At 42.4% G+C, this 23,076-nt stretch overlaps 1 protein-coding gene across 1 annotated transcript; it reads left to right on the plus strand.

Moving 5' to 3' along the window:
- Positions 1-278: 278 nt before the first annotated feature.
- On the plus strand, positions 279-20,087 carry zmym4.1 (zinc finger MYM-type containing 4, tandem duplicate 1). The gene is made up of 26 exons (XM_071894905.2): positions 279-1,097; positions 1,635-1,790; positions 2,725-2,798; positions 4,737-4,907; positions 6,434-6,687; positions 7,734-7,914; positions 8,454-8,657; positions 8,815-8,965; positions 9,326-9,441; positions 10,072-10,257; positions 10,389-10,539; positions 10,659-10,831; positions 10,944-11,091; positions 11,650-11,745; positions 11,929-11,966; positions 12,425-12,569; positions 13,438-13,550; positions 13,865-14,093; positions 14,405-14,635; positions 14,739-14,851; positions 15,072-15,252; positions 15,738-15,889; positions 16,533-16,647; positions 16,842-17,102; positions 17,339-17,468; positions 17,957-20,087. Exons 1-26 carry the CDS (start codon positions 368-370, stop codon positions 18,216-18,218), a joined length of 4,761 nt encoding a protein of 1,586 aa, XP_071751006.2. The 5' UTR covers positions 279-367; the 3' UTR covers positions 18,219-20,087.
- Positions 20,088-23,076: the final 2,989 nt, after the last annotated feature.

Genomic DNA, 23,076 nt, shown 5'->3' on the forward strand with positions numbered 1-23,076 from the left:
GCTAGATTGTTTGTGATTAGTAACAGGAAAGTTACCTGCTTAGTAACAGGAAAACCTGATTAGTAACAGGAAAGTTACCTGGCTTCATTTCTGTTTCTGTAGATCGTTGACATCACTAAAGCAAAGGGGATCAGTGTTTTGGCAATGTATGATAATTGTTTCTTGTCCTATGCAGATAAAAGAAGAGACAGACGGAGAGCCTGTGGACACTCTTAATGAGCCAGGTGCATCAGTACACGCAGGAGACCCAGAGCGTCTTCTCAGAGATTCCCCGGGACTTTCTGAACATGGAGCGGAGGGTGACTTTGGTGCAGCTGCTGTTTCACCTATAATTCCTTTGAACGTAAAAGAAACTGAACAGGAACAAATGGAGAGGGAAGCACCGAGGACAAATTCTCCCAGCCCTACTCAAAGTTTGATTGCACCGGCAGCAGACGAATCTGGGGATGGAAAAGGTGAACAAGAAAGGGAAAGGGGAGAAACTGGGGCAGAGGAGGTCAGTTCTCACGTACCTGGATCTCCTCTTGATCCGTCCCCCTCAGAGGATTCTCTCTCTGCGATGGAGTCGGTCAGAACAGTTTTATCTGTGAGTGGAGGCGAGCCAGGCAGGACCACTGAGTGCGAAAAAGAGGTAGCCGAGGTGAAGACCGAGAAAGAAGAAGGTGAGGAGTTGAAGGCAGATGAGGAAGGAGAGAAGGACAACAGCTTAGAGGAAACGCCTGTGAAAAGTTCTGTCAGTGAGGACGGAAACATGGACACGACTTCTTGCAGCAACGAGGAGACGACAAACACCTGTATTACTGATGAGCAGATGGACACAAAGGAGGAAAATGAGGGAGATAGTGACTCAAGCGACTCGGCAGGACTGCCTGTGGTAACGGTTGTCAAGGATGCGACAGAGGAGGACAAAAGTGACACTAAGGAAGACAGCTCTTCTAATGTGGAGTCTCTCGGCTGTAAATTGATGGATACCACTGCCACTGACCTTGATGAGATCATGGACATCGGTACGGTGGATCAGGTGGAACAAGAAGCTCAGATGAAAGAAGAGGAACAGAAGAATTCGACAGAAATGGATAGCAGCAGTTCCTCTACAGGTAAAACAAGTATGTATGCTTCACATGGGCGTCTTGGCGTTTATCTCATCGCCGATTTAATCACCAGGTACAGTAAATATACAGGGATTTGCTTTGGTGATGCAGAGAAATATTAACTAGCTAATGAGTTTCCCGTTACATACTGACACACATGATCCATTGGATGTTATTGCTGCTGCTAAAATGGTTTTGGGAAATCGTGGAGCACAGATGAACAGAATAGACACATTCATACGTTTGTTTGAAGTAGAGAGAGACAGGAAAGACTGGGACAGATGGATGCAACTTCAGGATCAATAAATGGTTGATCAAAACACAGCCAATTAGGATAGGACAGGGGGAGGAGCTTACATGACATCACCAATTGGTAGGACATACTGCTCACAGGCCTGGCAGACCTTCCTGGAGCTGGTAATCTTGCATATGGACACTCCAGCAGGGCAGATGCTTTCCAACACCGAGACCTGAACCTGGGTCCTAAGGTGGCATTGGTCTAAATTATCGCACTAACGATTGTATTGTATGTTTCCCTCACAGTCTCGGCGACAGACGACATGAGGTCGCCTGCTGTGAGCGACACTGAAGAGAAACCCAGTGTATTTCCACAGCACGCGGACGAGGACCAATCGGAGGACAAGAAAGTGCCGGTAGATTTGGTGCGGCTCAGCTCATCTCCATCTTGTGAAGCCACAGGTACAGGTGAGGGGCGTCTCCAGGGGAAGGGAAATTAGTTATTTGTCTGTCGACCACAAGGTGTGGTAAATCTCAATATTCACCACAAGCTTTTACGATTTTGCCAGCCAACAAGGTTTTTAGAATATAAGCTCAATAAGCTAAGGTGTGTACTACTTAATCAGGACATTGGTGGGAACTGAAGTCACTAATGCTTATGGGAAATTTACTCAACGTTTCAGCTCTATATGTCCATAGTGTAATGATTTGTTTGAATAAAGTGGCCTATGGTAAAAGTTGGTCTTCAATGTAGTATTAGTACATTACAACATTATAGAAGAACTGACAATTCCGTTGCACAAAACAAACTACTTCTTTAAATAAAAAGATGAACCACTGAAAAACATGTGTAAAGCCCTGCTGTTGGCCCACATCATCCTTCATGTGCTATTCTATTCTATCAATGCCAAATTCAAATGGTGATGGCAGGTAATGCAACATTTTTCCCATAAAGTGGTATCAATCAATTCCTGTTCCTGTTCATTGTTTAAGATACGCAGTTTGCAGTGAGGTTAGCCAGGTAGTTGAACAGTAGGCTACACAGCGCTGGGTCCATAAATACACATCCATCACTTCTTCCCAGACAGTGGAGGAGATTTGACTTCCATCCTTAGGGTGGAGGTCTGCAGACAGACCTTTTGACTGCATCCGGGTCAACTTTCTCTGTTACCTTTTTATGTACATGTGCACATTTACGAAACTGAATGAAATGGGGCTGAGGTGTTTACATGGCCAAATAATCTGAGTATTGCCTTAATGAGGTTAAGATCAAACTATTTGTGTGCATGTAAAGATAACCATTGTCAGTGTTTTCTTAATTCATTTCTGGCTGCAAGTCTTGTCTGTTTTGTACACATATTCACAGTTAACCTAATCATGTTGCACCTTCCAATAGGAAGAGATGGTGCATCATCAGCTGTGGTGAATGGGATGAAAGTAGTCAAGCTATCGATACCAAAATTGGACAATGTAAGTATATTTTTTTTTAGCAAGGTTACTGCATTAGTGTCTGCTGATGGGTGATATCACAAAAAAGTAAAGCCGTAGCCAAGTTTTCCACTCTGGCAAACAAGGAGACTGGTTAAATTTGGGTAAGGTTTCTGTGGCTGCAGAAAATGAATAGGGTGTCCGTGGGATGTTAAAAAGTCTTAAAATAAATGTATTGAAATTTGTGGTCAAATTTAAGTATTAGAATGTCTTAAATCCTGTTATTAGTGGTAAAAAAAAAATCACCAGGCACTGCTTCCCCCATACTATCAAAGAGGTTCTATATTAACTATATATTATACTGTGTATATATACTATATTCTACCATGCCGGCCGCCACAGTAAGATCATGCCCCGCCATGACAAAAATAATGTTAAAATAATTTTATTTTTATATAATGGTCTTTAAGTAGCTAGACTGTACAGTTAAGAATTTCACACCAGAATACGTAAATGTGCATAGTTTGCGCGAGGTAGAGCGAGGTTTGTGCGAGGTAGAGCGCACGCGTACTACGTCACGAGGAGCCAAGTTGACAGAAGAAGCGGGAAGTTGTCATTCAGTCTTCTGCAACATGGACTTGAGCTTGCAGCAGAGGAGAGTGCTCGCCGTCGCCCTGCTTTGTAGTCGGTGGAAAAGGCAAGGCCGGTGGCGGGCAGCGCGCGCTCCGCCTCCGCTCTCCCCAGGGTCGCCGTCTTCAGTCCGTCAAGCAGGCATGTCCGAGAGAAAGGTAACCAAGTGTGGACGTTAGCTAAACTCAACATGAGTAACGTTGTATTTAAATCTCCCTTGGTCGATGGCAATATCTATAGTACAGAGAGACGGATTGGCATGTTTCTTCCCCCACGAATCTAGCGCTACTTTACTTCAAGTCTTCAGTTGGTTTTGCTAGTTTCCTACCGTCAAGAATAAGTTTCCTCACATTAAACCTTCTTGGCTAAATCAGATAAAACGGACATCTCCCCACTTAATCTTTCAGATGAGTTCATCAAGGTATTTCTCAAGGAAGAGAAAGACAGGAGAGGAGGAGAGTCAGCTGAAGTTGGATAAGTTAGATCTGCCTGCTGAAGGTTTAGGTTTATATAGCTTCCTCAGTCTGGGGAGCTGTCAGAATAGGCTCACATCAGCAATGATGATATCTTGCTAGTTAAATCCTTACTAGGCTAATTTTGTATTTAAGTATAAATTGACACTGAATAATTAGATGCCCCTCTTAACCTTTGTGAATCGCAGATATAGGCGAGGAAGCGGAAAACAATGATTTTTGATTTTTGATTTTTTTATCTTCCTGCAAGAGGTGGGGGGTACGTGGGTCAGCATCTCACACCACCACATTAAAAAAATGTTTAGGTGAACTGATCCAGAACATGGCTTGTAGTACAATATACTTCACATCTGCTTTGCTTAACACAATTGGACTGTCCCTCAACAATTAATTTCCAGTTGTGCTTTTTCTTGTACCAACTTTTTATTCATAGTATTCTGTTACATCACCACACGGCCATCTTGATAGGAAAATAACAGGTGATTGTAATAAATTAACAGGTGATTATAATCATATGACAGCCACAGCCAATGAGCTGTGCAGATGGTAAAGCACCATATTGGTAGGAAATGCATATGACATGGGAATACGATGAAGAGTTTCACAACTTTATCAGCTATGTTCAAAACCACCTGTTGGGTTTTTCCAGCTTTGGTTCTTTATTTTGGTTTTTAAGTTGATTTCAACTTCAATTCCAGGAAGCATTAAAAGGGTCTTAAAAAGTCTGAAGTTTGGCTTTCTGAAACCTGCAGCTACTCTGAATGAATTGACAGTTTAAACAATGCTTTTCCCCTTTTCACATAAAGTATTGTCATCAAGTTATACATAAATTACAAACACTACAGTATTCCATTCAGACTTGCTTCCTGTGTCTTAGGAGAGGTTGCAGGCTTCATCCCGGACATCGTCTTCATGTAACAGAGTCAACCCATCCATCTCTCCGCCCCTGGTCAAGGTGAAGGACGAGCCCATGGATGAGGAGTACGACCAGGCTCTAACGTCCTCTACAGCTACAGCGAGCATTAAAGATGAGCCTAACACTGCAAAGGTAGGGCACACACTTATTTTTCACAAGGAGCTCTTGCCCTGGGTACTGGTCTTCTGTGGTCGCCATCATCTTAATAAAAAAGGGGTCAGGGTCAGAGGGGCTATCAAGCAAATAGGGCACAGATGGCGGGGCCAGGTAAGTTGTCAGTCTCCGGTGTGGGCAGCAGAGGGAGCTAGCACGCAGGTCAGTAGCAGCCAAACACCAACATTCCCCTCAACACTTCCCTGGATGTGTCACAGCATGTATTCAGTACAGTATACAGCCACATAAGGTAGAGGTATAACATAATGATCTAAGTTGGTCATTGATTTTTTCATCATGAAGTTGTTTTTCATGATACTAACATCTGAGCTGAGTATATGCAAATGTTGAGGTAGTGGAGTGACTTCAAGCTAGACGTGTGGACTCAAGTCATGACGAGGTAGAGTCTGACTCCAGTCACAAATTTGATGACTTGTGACTTGGAACATTTGGAAATTACTTGAGACTTGCTTGTGACTCATACGTGATGAATGAAGACCTCCTTGTGACTCGAGGACTCACATTTTTTCTATATGTGCAAGCAAATTCTAACATTGTTTACTGCTCATTGTAGCCTGCTCCGTTTCGCTCTCTTACTCACCCACACAGCTACAAGCTACTGAGGAGCGGTGATGACGTTACCTTGCTCACCACACGGTGTACGCCGGCAGTGTCGGCACATCATTTACAATGGCCATAAAAAGGATTGTGCCTCAGCAGTAGGAAATTGAGCGCACCCACCCAGGCTGTGGGTGGTGACGTAGTCACGTATCTGTTTGCTGTTGGGAGAGGTAGCCAGTAGAATCAACTGTAGTTTGTATTTGTCCCATGTTGATGGATAGGAGATTGTTTCTCATTGGACTTCCCACTGATGACCAATCTGTTAGTTTTGGGCTTGAGGGACAACTGCAAGGCAACTCCCATTCTCTACTTCATTCATTGATTGTGTGTATTATAAAAATGCCCATGCTACAACCTTTGTGATAAAAATATAGTGTTCTTTCTATAACATTCAGTTTGAACTTAATATATTGTTCAGCAATGTACCATACATTCTAAAAGCAAATATTCAGAGGTTAAAACTAAAGTAGACTTTATTTGACTTGGCTTTCTTCGCTGGGATATGTTTGTGACTTGGACCCTATGACTTGTGACTTAGTTGTGACTCGAGGAGGGTGACATGGTCCCATCGCTGGTCCAAGCCAAATGGCCACATGATTGAGTACTTGTGACTTTATGGATTTATATCCCATCTCCCCTTGAAAATGATGCTTGATTTAAAAAAAAGAATGTTGATTTCAATTGGAATTGCAGATAAACATGAACGTCTAAACATACTTTTTTTTGTTGTTTGTTTTTGTTTTAGACTGGGTAGAGGAGGCACAGTAGCAGAGGTTCTGTCTGGATTTTATCCTAGTCCAGCAGGGTTACATGTAGGTCCAGAAACAGGGTCTTAACCTCTACACTATCACTGTATCACCGTCTCACCATTCTTCTGTTGACAGGACGACTTAAAGATCGGTTCGGTCTTCTCTGTGACGGGAAACTCCACATCTACAGCGACCGAAATGCAGACCACGCCCACTTTACTCCCCCCAGCCTTGCACATGGTCTGCTCCCACTGCAAGAAGAACCTGATGAAAGGACAGACGGCTTACCAGAGGAAGGGCTCCCCAGCCCTCTTCTGCTCCACTTCCTGCCTCTCCGCAACACTGCCCCTGATCAAACCAGTCACCAAGAACTGCCACTACTGCTTTAAGTGAGTTTGGTAGAAAGCAGTATTTTTTTTCTTGCGTTTCCATGCTGTCTGTATCTCATCTTTCCACCTTTTCTTAGGGTGATTTTAAAGAAATACACTTTATTTTAAGTGTGTGAGGGAGAAAGAAGGAAAAGAGAGAGAAAGAACATACACTCACCGAGCACTTTATTAGGAACACCTGTACACCTGCATATTCATGCAATTATCCATTCAGCCAATCATGTGGCAGCAGTGCAGCGCATAAGATCATGCAGATACAGGTCAGCAGCTTCAGTTCATGTTCACATCAAACATCAGAATGGGGGAAAAAATGTGATCTCAGTGACTTTGACCGTGGCATGGTTGTTGGTGCCAGACGGGCTGGTTTGAGTATTTCTGAAACTGCTGATCTCCTGGGATTCTTACACACAACAGTCTCTAGAGTTTACACAGAATGGTGCGAAAAACAAAAAACATCCAGTGAGCGGCAGTTCTGCGGACGGAAACGCCTTGTTGATGAGAGAGGTCAGAGGAGAACGGCCAGACTGGTTCTAGCTGACAGAAAGGCTTCAGTAACTCAGATAATCTCTTTACAACTGTGGTGAGCAGAAAAGCATCCCAGAATGCAACACGTCGAACCTTGAGGCGGATGTCACTTTGGTAGCCGGTTGACATTGAGCTGAAAGCCGATACCTACCCAGTATTAGTAAGGTGTTCCTAATAAAGTGCTTGGTGAGTGTATCTGAATCAGCTAAAAAATGTACACGGTTAAATGCATTCCAAAATCTGATGTTGGAGGAAAGGCATGCCTTGGAGTTGTTTGAAGTGATCAGCCATTTACATAGAGCTATCTGCCTTAAAAGTCTCCCTTTCCACAGACATTCAAACGGTAACCCAGGTCTTTCAGATGGATCAAAATTTTATCCTGATTGAGGCTCATCAGGTTACTGTAATCTGACTGAGCTGGTGCTCAATAAGTCCCGCTCACTGGACATCAGCCTGCATGTAAACATGATTGTCACTGATTTTGGATCTTTGCTCGATCTCCTCCCTCCCCGGTCTCTCAGGTTGATACTGCGGCCTCAGGACGTCATCCTGGCTCCGGTGGATGCTAATGGCACTATGAAGGACTTCTGCGGCCAAACCTGCCTGTCCTCCTTCAACTACAAGAGAAACATCTCCACCAACATACCCCTCCAGCAGATCGCCTCCAAGTCACTCTGCAGCATTTGCACCAGATACTGCATTGTAAGGAAAAGGGAACAGCATCTTAAAAATCAAAATTGTCTTTTTTTATTTATTTATTTTTTATTTTAAAGAATGAGCATTAATAAAGTTAGTCATAAACTTTATTAGTAGAGCTGTTTTTGAAAAAGATAAATAAATAAAAGCCTGTATATGTTTGTTTAATGTTGATAAAGATTTTTATGATGGTATGAATTCAAAAGCATACATTTCAGAATGACTGATGAATGTATTCTGGGTGAAGGCCATCAGTTGATATGAGATGACACTTCAGATTTGTCCTGCCTTGTTAGATAATGTTTGCCTTGTTAAATAAAGTTTCAGTTACAATGTTATGATTGAACATATCTCATATACCTATATATCTACCTATTATCTATATATCAAAGGTTAAAAGGAAAATATTCATCTCAAGATATAAATAGAGAGGTTGTACATGCAAATTAACAACTTTTTAACTCACTGCCCCTATTACCTATATTTACATAAAATGAAATGATGTTTTCCTGAAGTAACATCCACACTGCTCATCCCTCCTGCAGAGCAAACATGAGGTGATCCTGAACGGTGCTGTCCACAAGATTTGCAGTGACGCCTGTTTTGGCCGTTTCCGCACAGTCAACAACCTGTCCATGGCTAGCTGTCAGAACTGTGGCTCCTACTGCCAGAACAAGCCCCTCGTGCTGAAGATGGAGGACGGCAACAAAACCCTGTGCACGGCAGAATGTCTGGCCAAGTTCAAAGAGGTACGGAATTCCCAAATCAAAATTGGCATCATTGGGCAAAAAAAAATCAAGATGAGATGCAGCTTTAAAGGAATGGTTCATTCCTGCCCAATGCCTTAAATGTAAAATGCAATGGGTTGGATTGATTTTGTGATGTGTCTCTTGTATTACTTGGCAGAAAATCAAGACACCCCAGCTATGTAGCATGTGCCATACTTCCCGGCTGGTGTCGGACATGACCGAAAACAAAAACAGCGAGGACGTGGTGGAGCTCTTCTGTACCAGCAGCTGTGTGATGGCATACAAGGTCCAGACTGTCAGTGCATCAGGTACTGGACATTCATTTTGTCAAGAAAGTGTCTCTTCCTCGCTCTGTCCTGCACATGTAGACAATGGATGGATGAATAAAACATCCCACTCTAAACTTGTGGCCACTGGAACTCAACAGCCTATAATTCTTGATACCAAAACACTTAACGCACTTGAGGAGGTGCGGATCGAGAACGTTCAGCCTGTGCTACTTTTTCTCCTCTTTGTCTCTCGCTTATTCTCCATCTCTCCACCACCCTCTCTCCTCACTCTTCATTATATACCAATATTTGGGGAATTAAAGAAAAAAAGTAAAGCCTGTAACTGTGCTTCTGCAGTCTTCGTCAAGTCTCTTATTAAACCCCCCTCCCTCCTCACAGGTGCTCCATTGTCTTGTGACAGCTGTGGTAAGACCACAGTACCAGCCTACCACCTAGCCATGTCAGATACCTCCATCAGGAACTTTTGCACTCTACCATGTGTCATGGCTTTTCAGGTAATGTGGCCTTCAGACTATACAACTTTTAAAATCCCAACAGACTGTGAAAACAAAGTATTTCACACTGAAAACTCGCAGATTTCTAGTATCTCTGTTGTATGGCCACACAAACTTAAAAATGAGTTGGGGATAGGGATCACACATTTGATGATGAGGAGCATCACATGCTACAAGACTCATCTGTGATGGGGTTTACCAACACTCAAATGCCGCGGAGTGCTCATGTAGCTGCAAAATAGTACAACACTAAACATGAACAGACATTTGCCGTTTTTTTGGGGGGTTTTTTTTTTCTGCATCTCAAGCTCAACTACAACCATGGTTGCTTTCATGCGCAATATCTCAGACACCACTGATCCGATTTAGACAAGGGGAAATTATGCATCTCACCGCCACTTTTCAGCATTCAAAATTACACTGATTGGCCCAAGGAAGAGCTACAATTACAGCTCAAATCAATCACATATTTGTTACTGATTGGCTCAGATGGGGACTACATTATTTGTGGGGGAAGACAAGTTTACTGCAGCCTGCATTTGCTTTGCAGTTGTTGTTTACTCTATACTAGATACTGTATCTTTTTGGCATAGGTTTTCAGTCATTACTCTTTGCTTTTCTGTGCTACAGGAGAAGTTCAAGAAGACCCAGAAACAGGTGAATGTTTTCACTAAGATGCCAGTGGCCCCCATCCAGATTCAGGCCGCCGCCACCCCCAACCAAACCCAGCTCGACGTTCCCAAAGGCCCAGCGAAACTGCCATGCTTCCAGTGCTACCGCCTCATAAGCACTAAACCTGAACTCATCCAGATCAAGGTAACCTGTGTGTGGGGGGAATTACTTTTAAGAAAGACATACAAACATGGCGTTCTGCCTTGAGAGCTGAAATTTTGTGGATGTAGAACTCTGACTTAGCTAAAACAAACTGTATGTGTGTGTGTGTGCAGGACAAGCTGGTTTTCGTGTGTAGCTTGGCCTGTTGTCAAGAGTATAAGAAGGTCAACTGTGTGACGGGCCTGTGTGAATACTGTAAGATCGAAAAGGTCACCAGAGACGTCAAGAGGATCGACAACAAAGACTGCCACTTCTGCAGCGACGGTAAGAAGACAGGCAAAAATGTCCACAGGGCTAATGCAGGGTTTTGTATTGACATCTAAAAACAGTATGGAAATGTGAAATGCGTAGGGACCCTGAGCCTCTCCTGTCTCCCTTCCCAGGCTGCAAGCTGCTGTATAAACACGACCTGGCCAAGAACTGGGGGAAACACTGTCGCTGCTGTGCCTACTGCTTCTCCATCTCCAAGGTGCTGGTGACAGGACAGTATGGAGGAACGACCGAGGAGTTCTGCTCGGACGACTGCAGGTCCAAATACACCATGCTCTTCTGTCATGTAAGCAAGCCTGAATGCTAGAGTTGGTAAAATCATAGTAATAGTAAAATAATGATGATGATGATGTGGATGCCCTGCTCTGCCTACACATTTTTTCTCTTCTTTCTCTCAGGTTGCCCAGTGTGACACCTGCGGTCGCAAGAGGAAGCTGATGCAGACTCTTCCCATGCTGGGGGAAGTCAAACACTTCTGTGACCTGAGTTGTCTGCTGCACTTCTGCAGCAATAAGATATTCACTCAGGGCCAAATAGTCACCAAAGGTACGTCTTGTTGCTGTTTTATATTTGGTTTGCCTGTTTTATTCCTTTTAAGATTAATCTCAGAATTCTGAGTTTAAAGTCTCTGAAAGTTCTGACTTTCTTCTGAGAATCTCAGAATTCTGACTTTTTTCTCAGAATTCTGACTTTAATCTCAGGACTCAAATATAAAAATAAAGTCAAAATTCTGAGAATAATCTCAAAACTCAAATACATTTTTCACGTGGCCCTAATCCGTAGGAGATGATTAATACAATGAGATTATTGAGACCCCCCTATTCGCCCCCTTTTGCTTTTGAAAAATTCGCACATTTCTCACACCAGAGTTTTTATTTTTTACACACTGGTTTGAGCCTTCTGTTACGATTGTTTTTTTTAGCAATGTAAGTCAATGGGATATGAAACCATTACTCTCAAAATCACGTGAGGAAGTTCCTGACTTAATAACCACTGAGGCAAATCTTGATTATCATTCAAATCAGATTTGTATTATCTCTGTTCTTTGTTTGTTCTCTCCCTTTCTGTTTGCTGCCTCGATCTCTTCGTCCCCTGGATCTGCAGGTACATTGGAGGCCACTCCTGTCATCGCTAACGTTGTCTCGCTTGCTAGCGCTCCGACTGGGCAGCCCAATGCCTCTGCCAGCACTGCCCAGCAAGGTATACACACACACTCGCCTATGTATGTATTATATATTTGAGATTTACATGAGAGAGAGAGATGGTGCATATACTCTAGATCAGTCGCTGTCCCAACTCCCAATTTCACCCATGTGGACATCAGTGTTTATTGTGCAGGTTTGCTCTTTTTTGCTGACTCATACTCTGTCATTGTCTCCACAGGCACTGTCCTTAACGTTGAGACAAAGATCCTTGGAAATGTAAGTTGAAGGAATGAAAACGGGCTTATTTTGTAGCTTATTCCTTCTATTCCGCAAAGGAGGCCTTGCAGTTGTATATTAGAAATGATCAAGTTTCTTTAAACACCCATTCTCTGGAAATAATTGAGTTTCTTGAAATGAGTTGCACAACAAGGTTGTGTCGTGAGTTGGGAGCCCTGCTGCAGTGTCCTTGAGCAAGACACTGAGTCCCTAACAGTGTCTTGGTCAAATGGTTTAGTTTTATCAGTGGTGAAATGATCAGGTCCCAGTCAAAAACAGCACAAGAATTAACCATGTCTGTTCAATACTTCTGAAATGGCCCTGCTGAAGTCGTCCATTTAGAAACACAACCAGCTGTTCACAGGACCTCCAATATGGCTGCCACAGGGTCATTATTATTCCTTTATTATTGTTTGTGGTATTATCATTACTGTTAATATTATTTTTCTGTCCTTCAGGCCAGTACTCAGACAGATGCAGTGAAGGCTCCTCCTCCTCCTCCTCCCAAGGTGCTGAAGAACAAGGCCCTGCTCTGTAGACCGTTGGTCCAGAACAAGGGAGTCTCCTGTAAAATACATACAGTCGACACTGAAGCACAGACAGGTAACACACACACACCCAGACAGGAGTAAACTAGTAAACATACAAATTAAGAAACATAGGATCCAAAACGATTTTTCTTTTTTTCCCTTTTTTTTTTACAGTTATACATCGATGAAACTGTTTTTTCAATGTTGATTGACAACTAAAGAGACACCCTGGCTCCCTAACTTGGTCTTTACTTTAGTATCAGAGCCCACATGCATATCCATGGCCACTCATGTGCACAACTATGTGCTGGAAGTTTTTAAGTTTATCAGAAAGTGTGCATTCTAGATTTGCACATGCAGATTAAATACTTGCTTTGTTATCATCTTAAAGCTGGAATCCAGGACTTTTTTCCAGTAATAAATAGTTATCTTATCCATCTGGACCATGGAGTCGGGTTACACAATACCAAATGGTCTGCTATAAACTAACGTTAGCCAACACAGGTACCTGAGCTGGGTAGCCAAGTGCCACTAGCTAGTTACCATACTAGCCGACCTAAAGAGCTTACATTGAAAATACTTTTTGGCCAACCTGACTGATATGCTAGCAGCACACACTGTAGCCTGCTGTTACTGTCAAGTTGCAATATGTACACTATCAAAAGTGATGTTATTGCCTAATTTAATTACAAAAGTTACAGTTGTTGAAAGTTGAATGACCTGGTCCAGGGAAGCCATTTTTACTAGAGTGGGAACTGATGGCGCACGAGCGACACTGGCTGCTAAACCTTCTTTGATAATATAATACTTCTGTGGCTGCTTGGTTATTTACTCCATCGCAAGTACTCGTGTACACACACAAACACACACACGTACACACACTCACACTCTTTTGGTCTCAGATCTCTGATATTGTCTCTCTCTCTGTCTGTTCTCTAAAGATGACCTCTTCCCAAAGGTGATAGTCCTGCCTGTCCCAGTGCCAGTGTTTGTTCCAGTGCCTATGAGCATGTACAGCCAGTACACCCCCAAGCCCATGAGCCTGCCCTTACCGGTATGTCAAATACCCCCAACACCCTAGGGCCAGATTAGGCTAATTCCAGTTATTTTCAATTTAGGCCTTGTCTTGCTAGTTTTTGTGCTTTTACACATGCACTCATCTTGTCTCCTCTTATTCCTCCGACCCTCATTTAAACCACACTACTTCATTTGGTTGGTCTGAAAAAAGACTCTTCTATGTTTGCTGTTCCAGGGAAATACAGAAGTGCAATGAATGGTTTCAATTTATCCACAGACATATCCCACATTTTATGTTCGGGAACTCTGCGCCGCATGAAAAATACTTTTTTTCCAATCTGTCTGTCACAGCTGCCTGTGCCCATGTTCCTTCCTGTGACGCTGGACAGCGCTGAGCGCATCGTGGAAACCATCCAGGAGATCAAGGAGAAGATCCCATCCGACCCCTTCGAGGCAGAGCTCATCCTCATGGCTGAGATGGTGGCCGAGCAGGATGAGGGTGATGTCAAGAAGAAGGAGGGGCAGAAGGATCGTTTGGTGGAGAAAGAGAGAGACAGGCCAGAACCCCAAGCCCCGGATGGTAAGAATTTTAATTTGATTACATGAATATTTCAAAGCAAATGCACAGTTTTGGAAAGTCTGGAAAGAATGGAAAAATATTGCTGTCCAGTCCTGATACACATGGTTGATGGTGAAGAACAGTCACTCTCTACGGCCTAGTTGATCATTATATTACCCATGCTTTATCAGCATACTTTGTATTGAATGATTGCCTACGGAAATCTTAAAATCCAGTCAACAAATAATGGTCTGTCAAAAAGCATGTTTTTTTTTATGGAACTTGTGTATGAATCCTGGATCAAGAGTTCCTCTGATGTCTCCATTTTCCAGACCACACCAGTAACTTCAGTGATGACTTGGACACAGACGACCTGGCCAGCTTCCTCAACAACTGGGAGGACCCCTCCTCTGACGCCGGCTTCAGGTCACCCAGTCGACCGTACGCCCACGAGAAGCTCCACCCAATCTTAGACGTTCCTGTGGGCATGCCCAGTGAGCCTTATTCTGAGCCCCCGCCTTCAGTCCCGCCTCCCATGGACATCGAGGCCGACTTTACTGTTGGTGAGAGGACGAGTTGTACAGATTTGGTGTTTCCTCACTTATTTTATATGTTCCAAGTCTGTTCCAAGATGTTTTCTGATGTTTCATGTGGTGTCATTGGCAGAAACTCTGGAGCTGATGGCCCAGCTGAGAGAGCAGCCCCAGCGCTCCCCCAGCCCTCCGCCTGCCGCTTCACGACGACGACAAGCTCACAGGAAAGCCAGGGACAAGAATAAGGTAACAAACCTCCTGGGGAAGGAGTTTAGATGCTGTTCATGTCTCCAAGATTAGAATATGTTTTATTTGCAAAAGAGAAATTTGGGGTTTAGATACTGCTAATATGTTAAGTTACGCCTAACGTGCCCAAAATAAAAGTAGATTGGATTTGCACAATATCAGTGTTTGTCTTGCCCTGATCTTATCTGTGGTGTAACCTCCTCTCTCCTCTCTATCTTAGGGTCGTAAGTCGAAACAGTCGGCTAAGACAGCTGAGGCAGTGACATCTCAAAAAGGCTCTTCCAACAAGGCCGTGTCCAAGGAGCCCCCCAAACTGAAGAGTCAGTATGGAATTGATGCCTGGAAGAGCTGGATCCAGTGGAGGGAAACCCAGCCCAATGTGGAGAAGCCACGCTTCGGCTGTGAGTCTGAACAAACAACAAATACCACTTGGTTGACACTAAAACCTCCTGGTAGACCCTTCTCCCACAGACCCAGGCCCTCATAGCTTTAGAACTTATAACTTTGCCATTTGGTGAGCACTTTTGTCCAAAGCACCCAACAGTGGCATGAATGCTTTAGACAGGAGATGAAACCCCTTACCACCCATGCTTAAAATGTATGTACTCATGGTACTGTAAGCTGGTTAGGATAAAAATGTCCACCAAATGTCCTATGTTACGTTGTCACAGCTGGGGATAGTTTAAAGCCCCTGGAAATGATTGGGCTGTATCAGTTTTTATACATGTTCACAAAGATTCTTGAAAAGTTTGACTCCATACATCAAAAAGAAGCTTTTTGCAACTTTCATAACCTTAACTGTGCTGTAAGTCACTTGGGATAAAAGTGACCACCCAAAAGAATGCTATGTTTGATAAAATCTGTCCTCGTTTTATCTTTGTCTTAGCTCGTCCCATGGAGCTGAAGGAGGATGTTCTTCGCTGCACCACAGCAGAGCTGAGCTACGGCCTCTGTCGCTTCATCACCGAGGTGAAACGACCCAACAGAGAGCCATACTCACCTGACAGCTTGTTCTACCTCTGTCTCGGCATACAACAGGCAAGACAGACAACACTGTGCCCGTGCACATACACACACACACACACACACAGCCTGTTCTACCTCTCACTCGACATATTACAGGGAAGACTTAAAGCACTGTACAAACATGCATATACATATATGTTTGAAAAACTAGCACACTGCCCAAAATCACACACACACACGATGGGGAGAGTAGCTGCTAGACCACCGATTGCCCCTGCATTGGTTTTAAAGGCCCTTCTCTTTGCCCAGGAAACTGTAGGCCCTTCAGAGACTGTTTGTACGTTGACAAGTAACACCAAGCATAGCTAAAGTCGCCTACACTACCTGACCCTGTACCTACTCTTATCCCTACTTCCAAACATTACTCAATTTCTAAAGTAGCTATTGATTTCAACAACAATAAGCGAATGGGACAGCTGACATTGCTGACCTGAAACACCCCATTCGGCATCAACAATTATAGGTTAAAGGGATGGTTGTGCTGGCTTGAAATGGCCCGCTTGGCAGTTCAGAAGCCGAATCTTACTTTGCTGTTTTCGTCTTTATGGCTAATGCAATCTACAGCGAATACCATCCAAAATCACAATGGGACATCTGTATACACTCACACCATTCTTATTGCTCTGTCTGACTGTAACCTTTTGTCTCTTCGTAGTACCTGTTTGAGAACGGCCGTGTGGAGAACATATTCACTGATCTGTTCTACAGCAAGTTCTCCATGGAGTTCACCAAGATGCTGAAAGATTTCAAACCCAAAATCACAGCCAGTGGTAAGAGATCATCCACCTCTGTTTTTGTCTTTCCAACAATATTTTGACTCTTAATCTTTCAGTCTGTGTCTCTTTCCGTCAATCTCTATCACACGCAAATGCACCCACAGGTACTTTCCTTGCTAGATTTTTAACAGAACCTCCTCCTCCTCCCCCTCTCTCTCTTTTCCCTCTCCCTGTCCCTTCCTCTGCAGGCTACGTCCATTCCCGTGTGGAGGAGGAGTACCTGTGGGACTGCAAACAGCTGGGGGCCTACTCCCCCATCGTCCTCCTCAACACCCTGCTCTTCTTCTGCTGCAAGTACTTTGGCTTCACCACAGTGGAGCAGCACCGCCAGCTGTCCTTCGCCCACGTCATGCGCTGCACCAAGACCAGCGCCAACAACACCAAGACCACCTTCCTGCGCTTCTACCCTCCCATATCCATGAACGAGCAAGAGGAGCAGCTGCAGACAGGTACGATTAGGGCCGGGTGTCAAAAAACGTTACCTGTTAGTACCGTACCAATGCTCGATGTCAAATTCGATTTCACGGTATGAAAATGCATCAAAAACCTTCTAAAAAAAGAAATTTTATAGTGGATTCTTACAATTGGATTCTTACAGTGACAGTCTGTTCTAGTATATGGATGTTAACCTTGCCAATGACTGTGGTCTGATAGTGGTCAGAAAGACATTGTATATGCTCTTCAGATGCAGATGGTGTCCCGGCCAAGAAGCGTAAGGAGGAGGAGAGTAAAGAGGAAATCCTGGAGATGATAGAGAACAGTGAGAACCCTCTCCGCTGTCCGGTCAGACTCTACGAGTTCTACCTCTCCAAGTGGTGAGTGCATCACCCTCCTTCTCTTTCTATGGCTGGTCCAAGATTTCAGGTTTATGCTTTTATGCTTCTTCACAGACTAAAGTTTAATTTAAAGCTGTTGATTCTATTGATTCTAAGGCTATCTAACATCCTCCTCACTTCAGCTCTCTTTGGGAATAGATCGGGAATTTAACTAGCCACATCAATTTTTGTGTTTTTTGACTTCACATGTTGCAAATGACTGCTGATGGACACACATTGGCTGTTACACTGACCAGTTGTGTTTAGCAATGATGAGCAGCATTTTGTGGCAGAAATTCAAACTATTGACTATTGTCCACTATTACCAAGTGTTTCTATGCTAAACCATGTGTGCTAAACAAAATTTCCTCATGGGACACTGCGGATTGAATAGAACCTCACTGATAACAGGTCGCTCTCCCTGGTCGCTAGGCTTCCTCGTTGACGCTGACATCTTTCTGTTCCCTTTTCTCTCTCTCTCCGTCCAGCTCAGAGACGATCAAGCAGCGCACCAACCTGTTCTACCTTCACCCAGAGCGCTCCTGCGTTCCCAACAGCCCCATGTGGTTCTCCTCCACCCCGCTGGACGACAGCACCATGGAGGCCATGCTCATCCGCATCCTCACCGTCCGAGAGCTGCACGTCAAGACGGGGAAAGGGGGAGGGGGAGGGGGAGGGGGGCAGCAGCAGACACCAAATGACCCGCTCTTTATACCTGACAAGAAGGACGAAGAGGAGGATTCAGACTGATGAAAAGAAAAGTGACCTTTTTGTGCTTGTTTGAGCATCAGCTTGTGGTGAAAAATATATGGAAATTGACTCAAATGCACATTTAAACACGTTCCAATGAACAGAAATTCAAGTCAGACCTCCATTACTACGTTTAGCAGGATTTGAAGAGGATCCTGTAACGCACATTTTATTGTTTAGCTGTACAGCTGAGACTTGAGGACTGACATGTAAGACTGGGCTCAGCATTCAGACTGTTCTTTTAATACTGCACAGCAGGACACAGAGCTGTTCTACTGTGTTTTGTCTGCTAAGTGGTAGCTTCTGAAGAGGAATACTACTCTGATGAAATGTTTTCCAAATATGTTCAGTTCCATTTGTTATGATTCCTTCAATCCCTGTGCAACCTGGACTCATATTTTTTGTTTTCTACAAGGTTTATGCCAGCCTTTCCCCAAGGCAGGGTAGATCTGTTTGGAGGAGCTACTACCAAAATCGCCCCAAAAAAATGTATTTCTGTTGGTTTCCGTAGAGAATTTTAAAGGAAAAATCCACCGTGAAACACTTTTAACACATATTTTTCTTATTCCTGTGGTCAACTGGCCAAATGTGGATGACATCATGTCACGTCAAGAATGCAGCTACAATGGAGGTCAATAGCAGAACATTTTTAAACTATCTAAAACATCAACGGTAAATGTCAGGTTTTGGTGTCAGTTCCTCAGAATGAAACAGCAAGGGCTTCTTTCTAGACTCACCATTTTGCACCGACATTCAACTATTGTAGAGAGAAATCTGTCTTTGAAAAGACAGAGAAACCAATTACAGGAGCCTCAATAGACCAGAATGCAATGCAATGAGTAGTGCATTGAGTAAAGGGCACAACTCTCACTTTTTGACTGGAAAAACACACTCATGCTCTTAATATGGTATCATTATTGCTATCACTTACATGTATACAACAAGCTGAATACAACAAGATACATACATCAGGCCCGTTCTCTGGAGGTTGAGGAAAGTCATTCTGGGAAATGTAGGAAAGCAGTAACTGAAGTAGATTGTCGGAAAAGTGGGTACAACAAAAAGTAAATTACAACACTTCATCACAAAATAACTTCTGAAATGCATTGAACATCAGATTGATGATACATAACAGTGTAAGAGTATCTGAGGGTGGATTTTTCCTTCAATACGGTTTAATTGCTGTTTCAGCGGCCTTTCCACAGTGTGAGCAACAGACTAGTTTACACACAAACTTCTAAATCGTTTGTGCGTCGAGTCTTTCGTTTCCCACTGTCACTGTTCCCATTGTCAGATCACTTTAGTTCGAAAGGTTTAGTCACTTGAATGTTTATGATTGTAGATGTGACTCAGGATTTGTTGGTCTTCTTTTTTTTTGTTTTTGTTTTTGTGAAATTTAAGTATTAAATAATATTCCTTGTATATTCTTTTTTGCCTCGTTATTCAAAATGAGAACGAGACTAATATTGTTTATCAGTTACCTGTTGCAGTTAGTGGGAGGAAAAGTCCAGAATATGATGCTGTTGAACATTACTGTAAGACACATGACAAGGTTGACAAACTTTTCATGCAGTTTCAAACACCAACTTGACATATTTACCTTTTTATTGTTGACATTCACAACATGAACAGACATCTTGATTTGAATCTTTATGATCGACATGCTAGCTCATTCAGTTTAAATGCTTCTTCTGAAACACTGACTCTTGTATTTCCGACTTAATTTTTGCATATCCAAGACCCCTGTGTTATGCATTTGAAAATAACAAGATAAAACTTTGAAATGCTGCCCCCTACTGTTCCATTAATGTATATCTTGGCTGTATACCTTTACCTTAAGTCTTCAGAGTCTGCCTGGCTGGCAATGTTCTCACAATATTTTTTGTATTGTACATTCTTTTTGAATAAAAAAAGTTCAAAACAAAGTTGTATTGCTGTTGGCTATGCAGGTATATGAAATACTGCAAATGTTCTCTTTGAAAAAGGTGTAGCAAAGTTCAGGTCTCTAATAGGCACAGTCAGATAATATATAAACTGCAAAGAACAGGAGCTCTCTTCATGGAGCAGTCTTACGACGAGTTGGTATTTCTTGTTTTCATTCAACAATATTACACTGCAGAATTTATTTAATTTAAATGTAGTGTTAAATATTTAGACATTTAAATTGATGTGATATTATTTGTTTTATTGATGTGATGTACGTGGATGTGATGTGTTTTAACTGGCAAGACCAAAGACAATTGTTCTGCTTTGGCTGGACATTATTATATTCTCTTTATTTTTCTGTTCTAACAAATTAAATGGAAGTTTTCAAACTTAACATCAGCATCCCACCCAGTGGTGATGGATTAACTTTGCTCATTCACTCACATTTACTTTCCTTCTCATTCACCACTTGCTCATTAATTTCTGCACTCATAAATTCATTATTATTCATTATTCATTCACTCACTAGCTGGGTTAGAAAGCTGTTGGCTTGTCCTTGGCTTGGGAAGAGTCACAGTTGTAGGTAGATTATGTTCTTTGATGTATGTGTGTGTTTCTGTGTGATTGTGTATGTGTGTCTGACTGTGTGCGCGCGTGTTGCATTTCACCTGACTGTACTGTGAAGTATGTAACGGATATCCTCCCGTTTTTTTCTCTATGCCTACATGTCCCCATAAAGCATATAAACCAGTAACCGAGTGTGTACGCTCGCTGTGTGTACGCCCCCGCCACTGAATGAGCGCTATTGATTGGCTGAAGATATCCACGATCACCGATTTGGTGCTTTTGAAGTCAATCAAGAGAGTTACAATCACTGATTGGCTGCTAAACCAGTCATTCAGCAGAGCGCCGTGACGTCACCGTCGTGTCCGGTGGGCACGAGAGGAGGACAGAAAACATGGCAGCAGTGTAACACTTCCAACACTTTGTGCCGCTGTTTTGGGATAATGAAACAAAGGTGGGTTGTCTGTGTATTAACAAACTAACTTGCTAAGTTCATATATTCACTAAAATCAGATGCATTGCACAAACATCAAGTGTCAAGCACTATTAAGTCATGTTAGTAACTGGATTGTTAGCGCTTGCTACTAGCTAACATTAGCTTTCTAGCAAGGGATGTGTATCAACAGCAAATAGCTTAGTATTAAAACAACAGTGTTTCTACTGTCAAGAGATGTTGCTATCAAATGATAAAAATTGTCAATGATGAAAGTGTCAATGATAAAAATTCAAAACCTTCAGAACAGTGAATGTTAATGTTAACAGTGAATGTTCTGAATAATTAGCTTATTCATTTGACTTGGAATGGATGTAAGTAGCTACTGCGTGTTTTTCAGTTTTAAAGGAAGGGACATTTACATTTACAAAGTATGATGTAGCCATAGCCACACCTCCGCCATAAGCAACAGAGGTCTGGAGAAATTTAAATCCAATAGTTGGATAGAAAAGGGCAGCGATGCTGTGGACTGTTGTCATCATTCAAACCAGTCAAAGTTTACTAAGATGGAGCATGGCACTGGTGCTCACTTCTTTATTGTTGTAGGAACCACAAGGAAATTGCTGTAGTTAGCTAGCTCACAAAAAACCCAAAACAATAGACAGCAAAAAGCCTAATTGACAGTAAATACACCATCGAAACACTTAGATGTTTGTTGTGTTTGCAGTGAAGCGCATACTGCAGACAAAAAAGCAAGCATAACCTTTTGCAAGGAAAAACATATAATGGATGACCAGACTTCATCAAGGCTTTAGAAGAAAAATATTGCACCACATCAATTACAAAAGCCTCAAGATGAATCCTGAGCATCACTGATATGAAAAATATTTCCCCCTGTACTTTACCCCCCTTTATTTTTTTGAAGTAAATTATTATTATTTTTTGTAGTAATGATTTTATTATGATTAAAAACCATTTTTAGCATTACAGTGTGAGTGTGAAAGGTATACAGCAAACATGATGTGGTTAAACAATGTAATAATGGTTGATTTGGTCAAGTTTTTCATCCAGAAAATTGTCTGGTTTGAAAATAAAGTTGAATTTTGCACATTGATGCAAAATCTTGAATGACAGAATCGCGACACATCTATCCTCCATCACTGCTCCTTTAGTCAATATGGTAAATTTTGGTCAAATTAGAAATAGTTGTTTCATTAATGATATTTTGCTCCCAGCATAGAGGACCCTCGGAAGACGTGAATGATGATGACAGAAATCCCAACTACAAAATAAAGAAAATAATTTGTGAAGGAAAGCCACACCTGTGATTATTAGCAATGAAAAAAATATCCTCAGGCAACGAGATGACTTCTAACTATGGGAATTCCTCTTGTCCGTGGCGCTCAAGGGTGAGTTTATGCTATATTAATTATATATTATATATATTAGTGTTTTTCGCAGTTTTGCTTTTTGTGTTGAAGTACTTGTGCTGTTGAGATAAAAGTTGATAGACACCATATATTATAATCAGTTTTGACATGATTTCTCTGGTCTGTTTGCTTGCTGTGTTTTTCTTATCTATACTTCTAGTAGCTATATTTGCCTATTGCGAAAAATGTCTGTGTGCAACAGCTTACATCCTGAGATGAGATGTGTTTCATGCTTGCTATGAGCTCATAATTGTAGTGAATGAGGCAGTAGATATTTCTTCATATATTTTTCTGGGATATGTTGGCTATTTGTTCAGAGAGCCGAACAAGCTGCACACAAAGTCAAAGAGGGAGAAAGAGAATGTGTGTAATGGAGGGAAACTGAAAAAAGTGAGCAAGGAATGAAGCTATATAGTACATCAAGTAATATAAAAATGTCAACAGTTAACATAAACTTTTTAATGGCATACTGGGAAGCGAGTACTATCAAGCAATTGTTTCAGCG

This window comes from Centroberyx gerrardi, chromosome 19 (assembly GCF_048128805.1).
Source record: "Centroberyx gerrardi isolate f3 chromosome 19, fCenGer3.hap1.cur.20231027, whole genome shotgun sequence".
In the NCBI taxonomy this organism is placed as follows: Eukaryota; Metazoa; Chordata; class Actinopteri; order Beryciformes; family Berycidae; genus Centroberyx; species Centroberyx gerrardi.

Excerpts from the sequence above, each read along its gene's own strand:
- zmym4.1 (XM_071894905.2), top strand. The coding sequence starts at position 368 with ATGGAGAGGGAAGCACCGAGGACAAATTCTCCCAGCCCTACTCAAAGT. Across the intron at positions 7,915-8,453 it reads TTTGCACCAGATACTGCATT|AGCAAACATGAGGTGATCCT; the intron begins GTAAGGAAAAGG and ends TCCCTCCTGCAG. Across the intron at positions 14,852-15,071 it reads AAGCCAGGGACAAGAATAAG|GGTCGTAAGTCGAAACAGTC; the intron begins GTAACAAACCTC and ends TCTCTATCTTAG.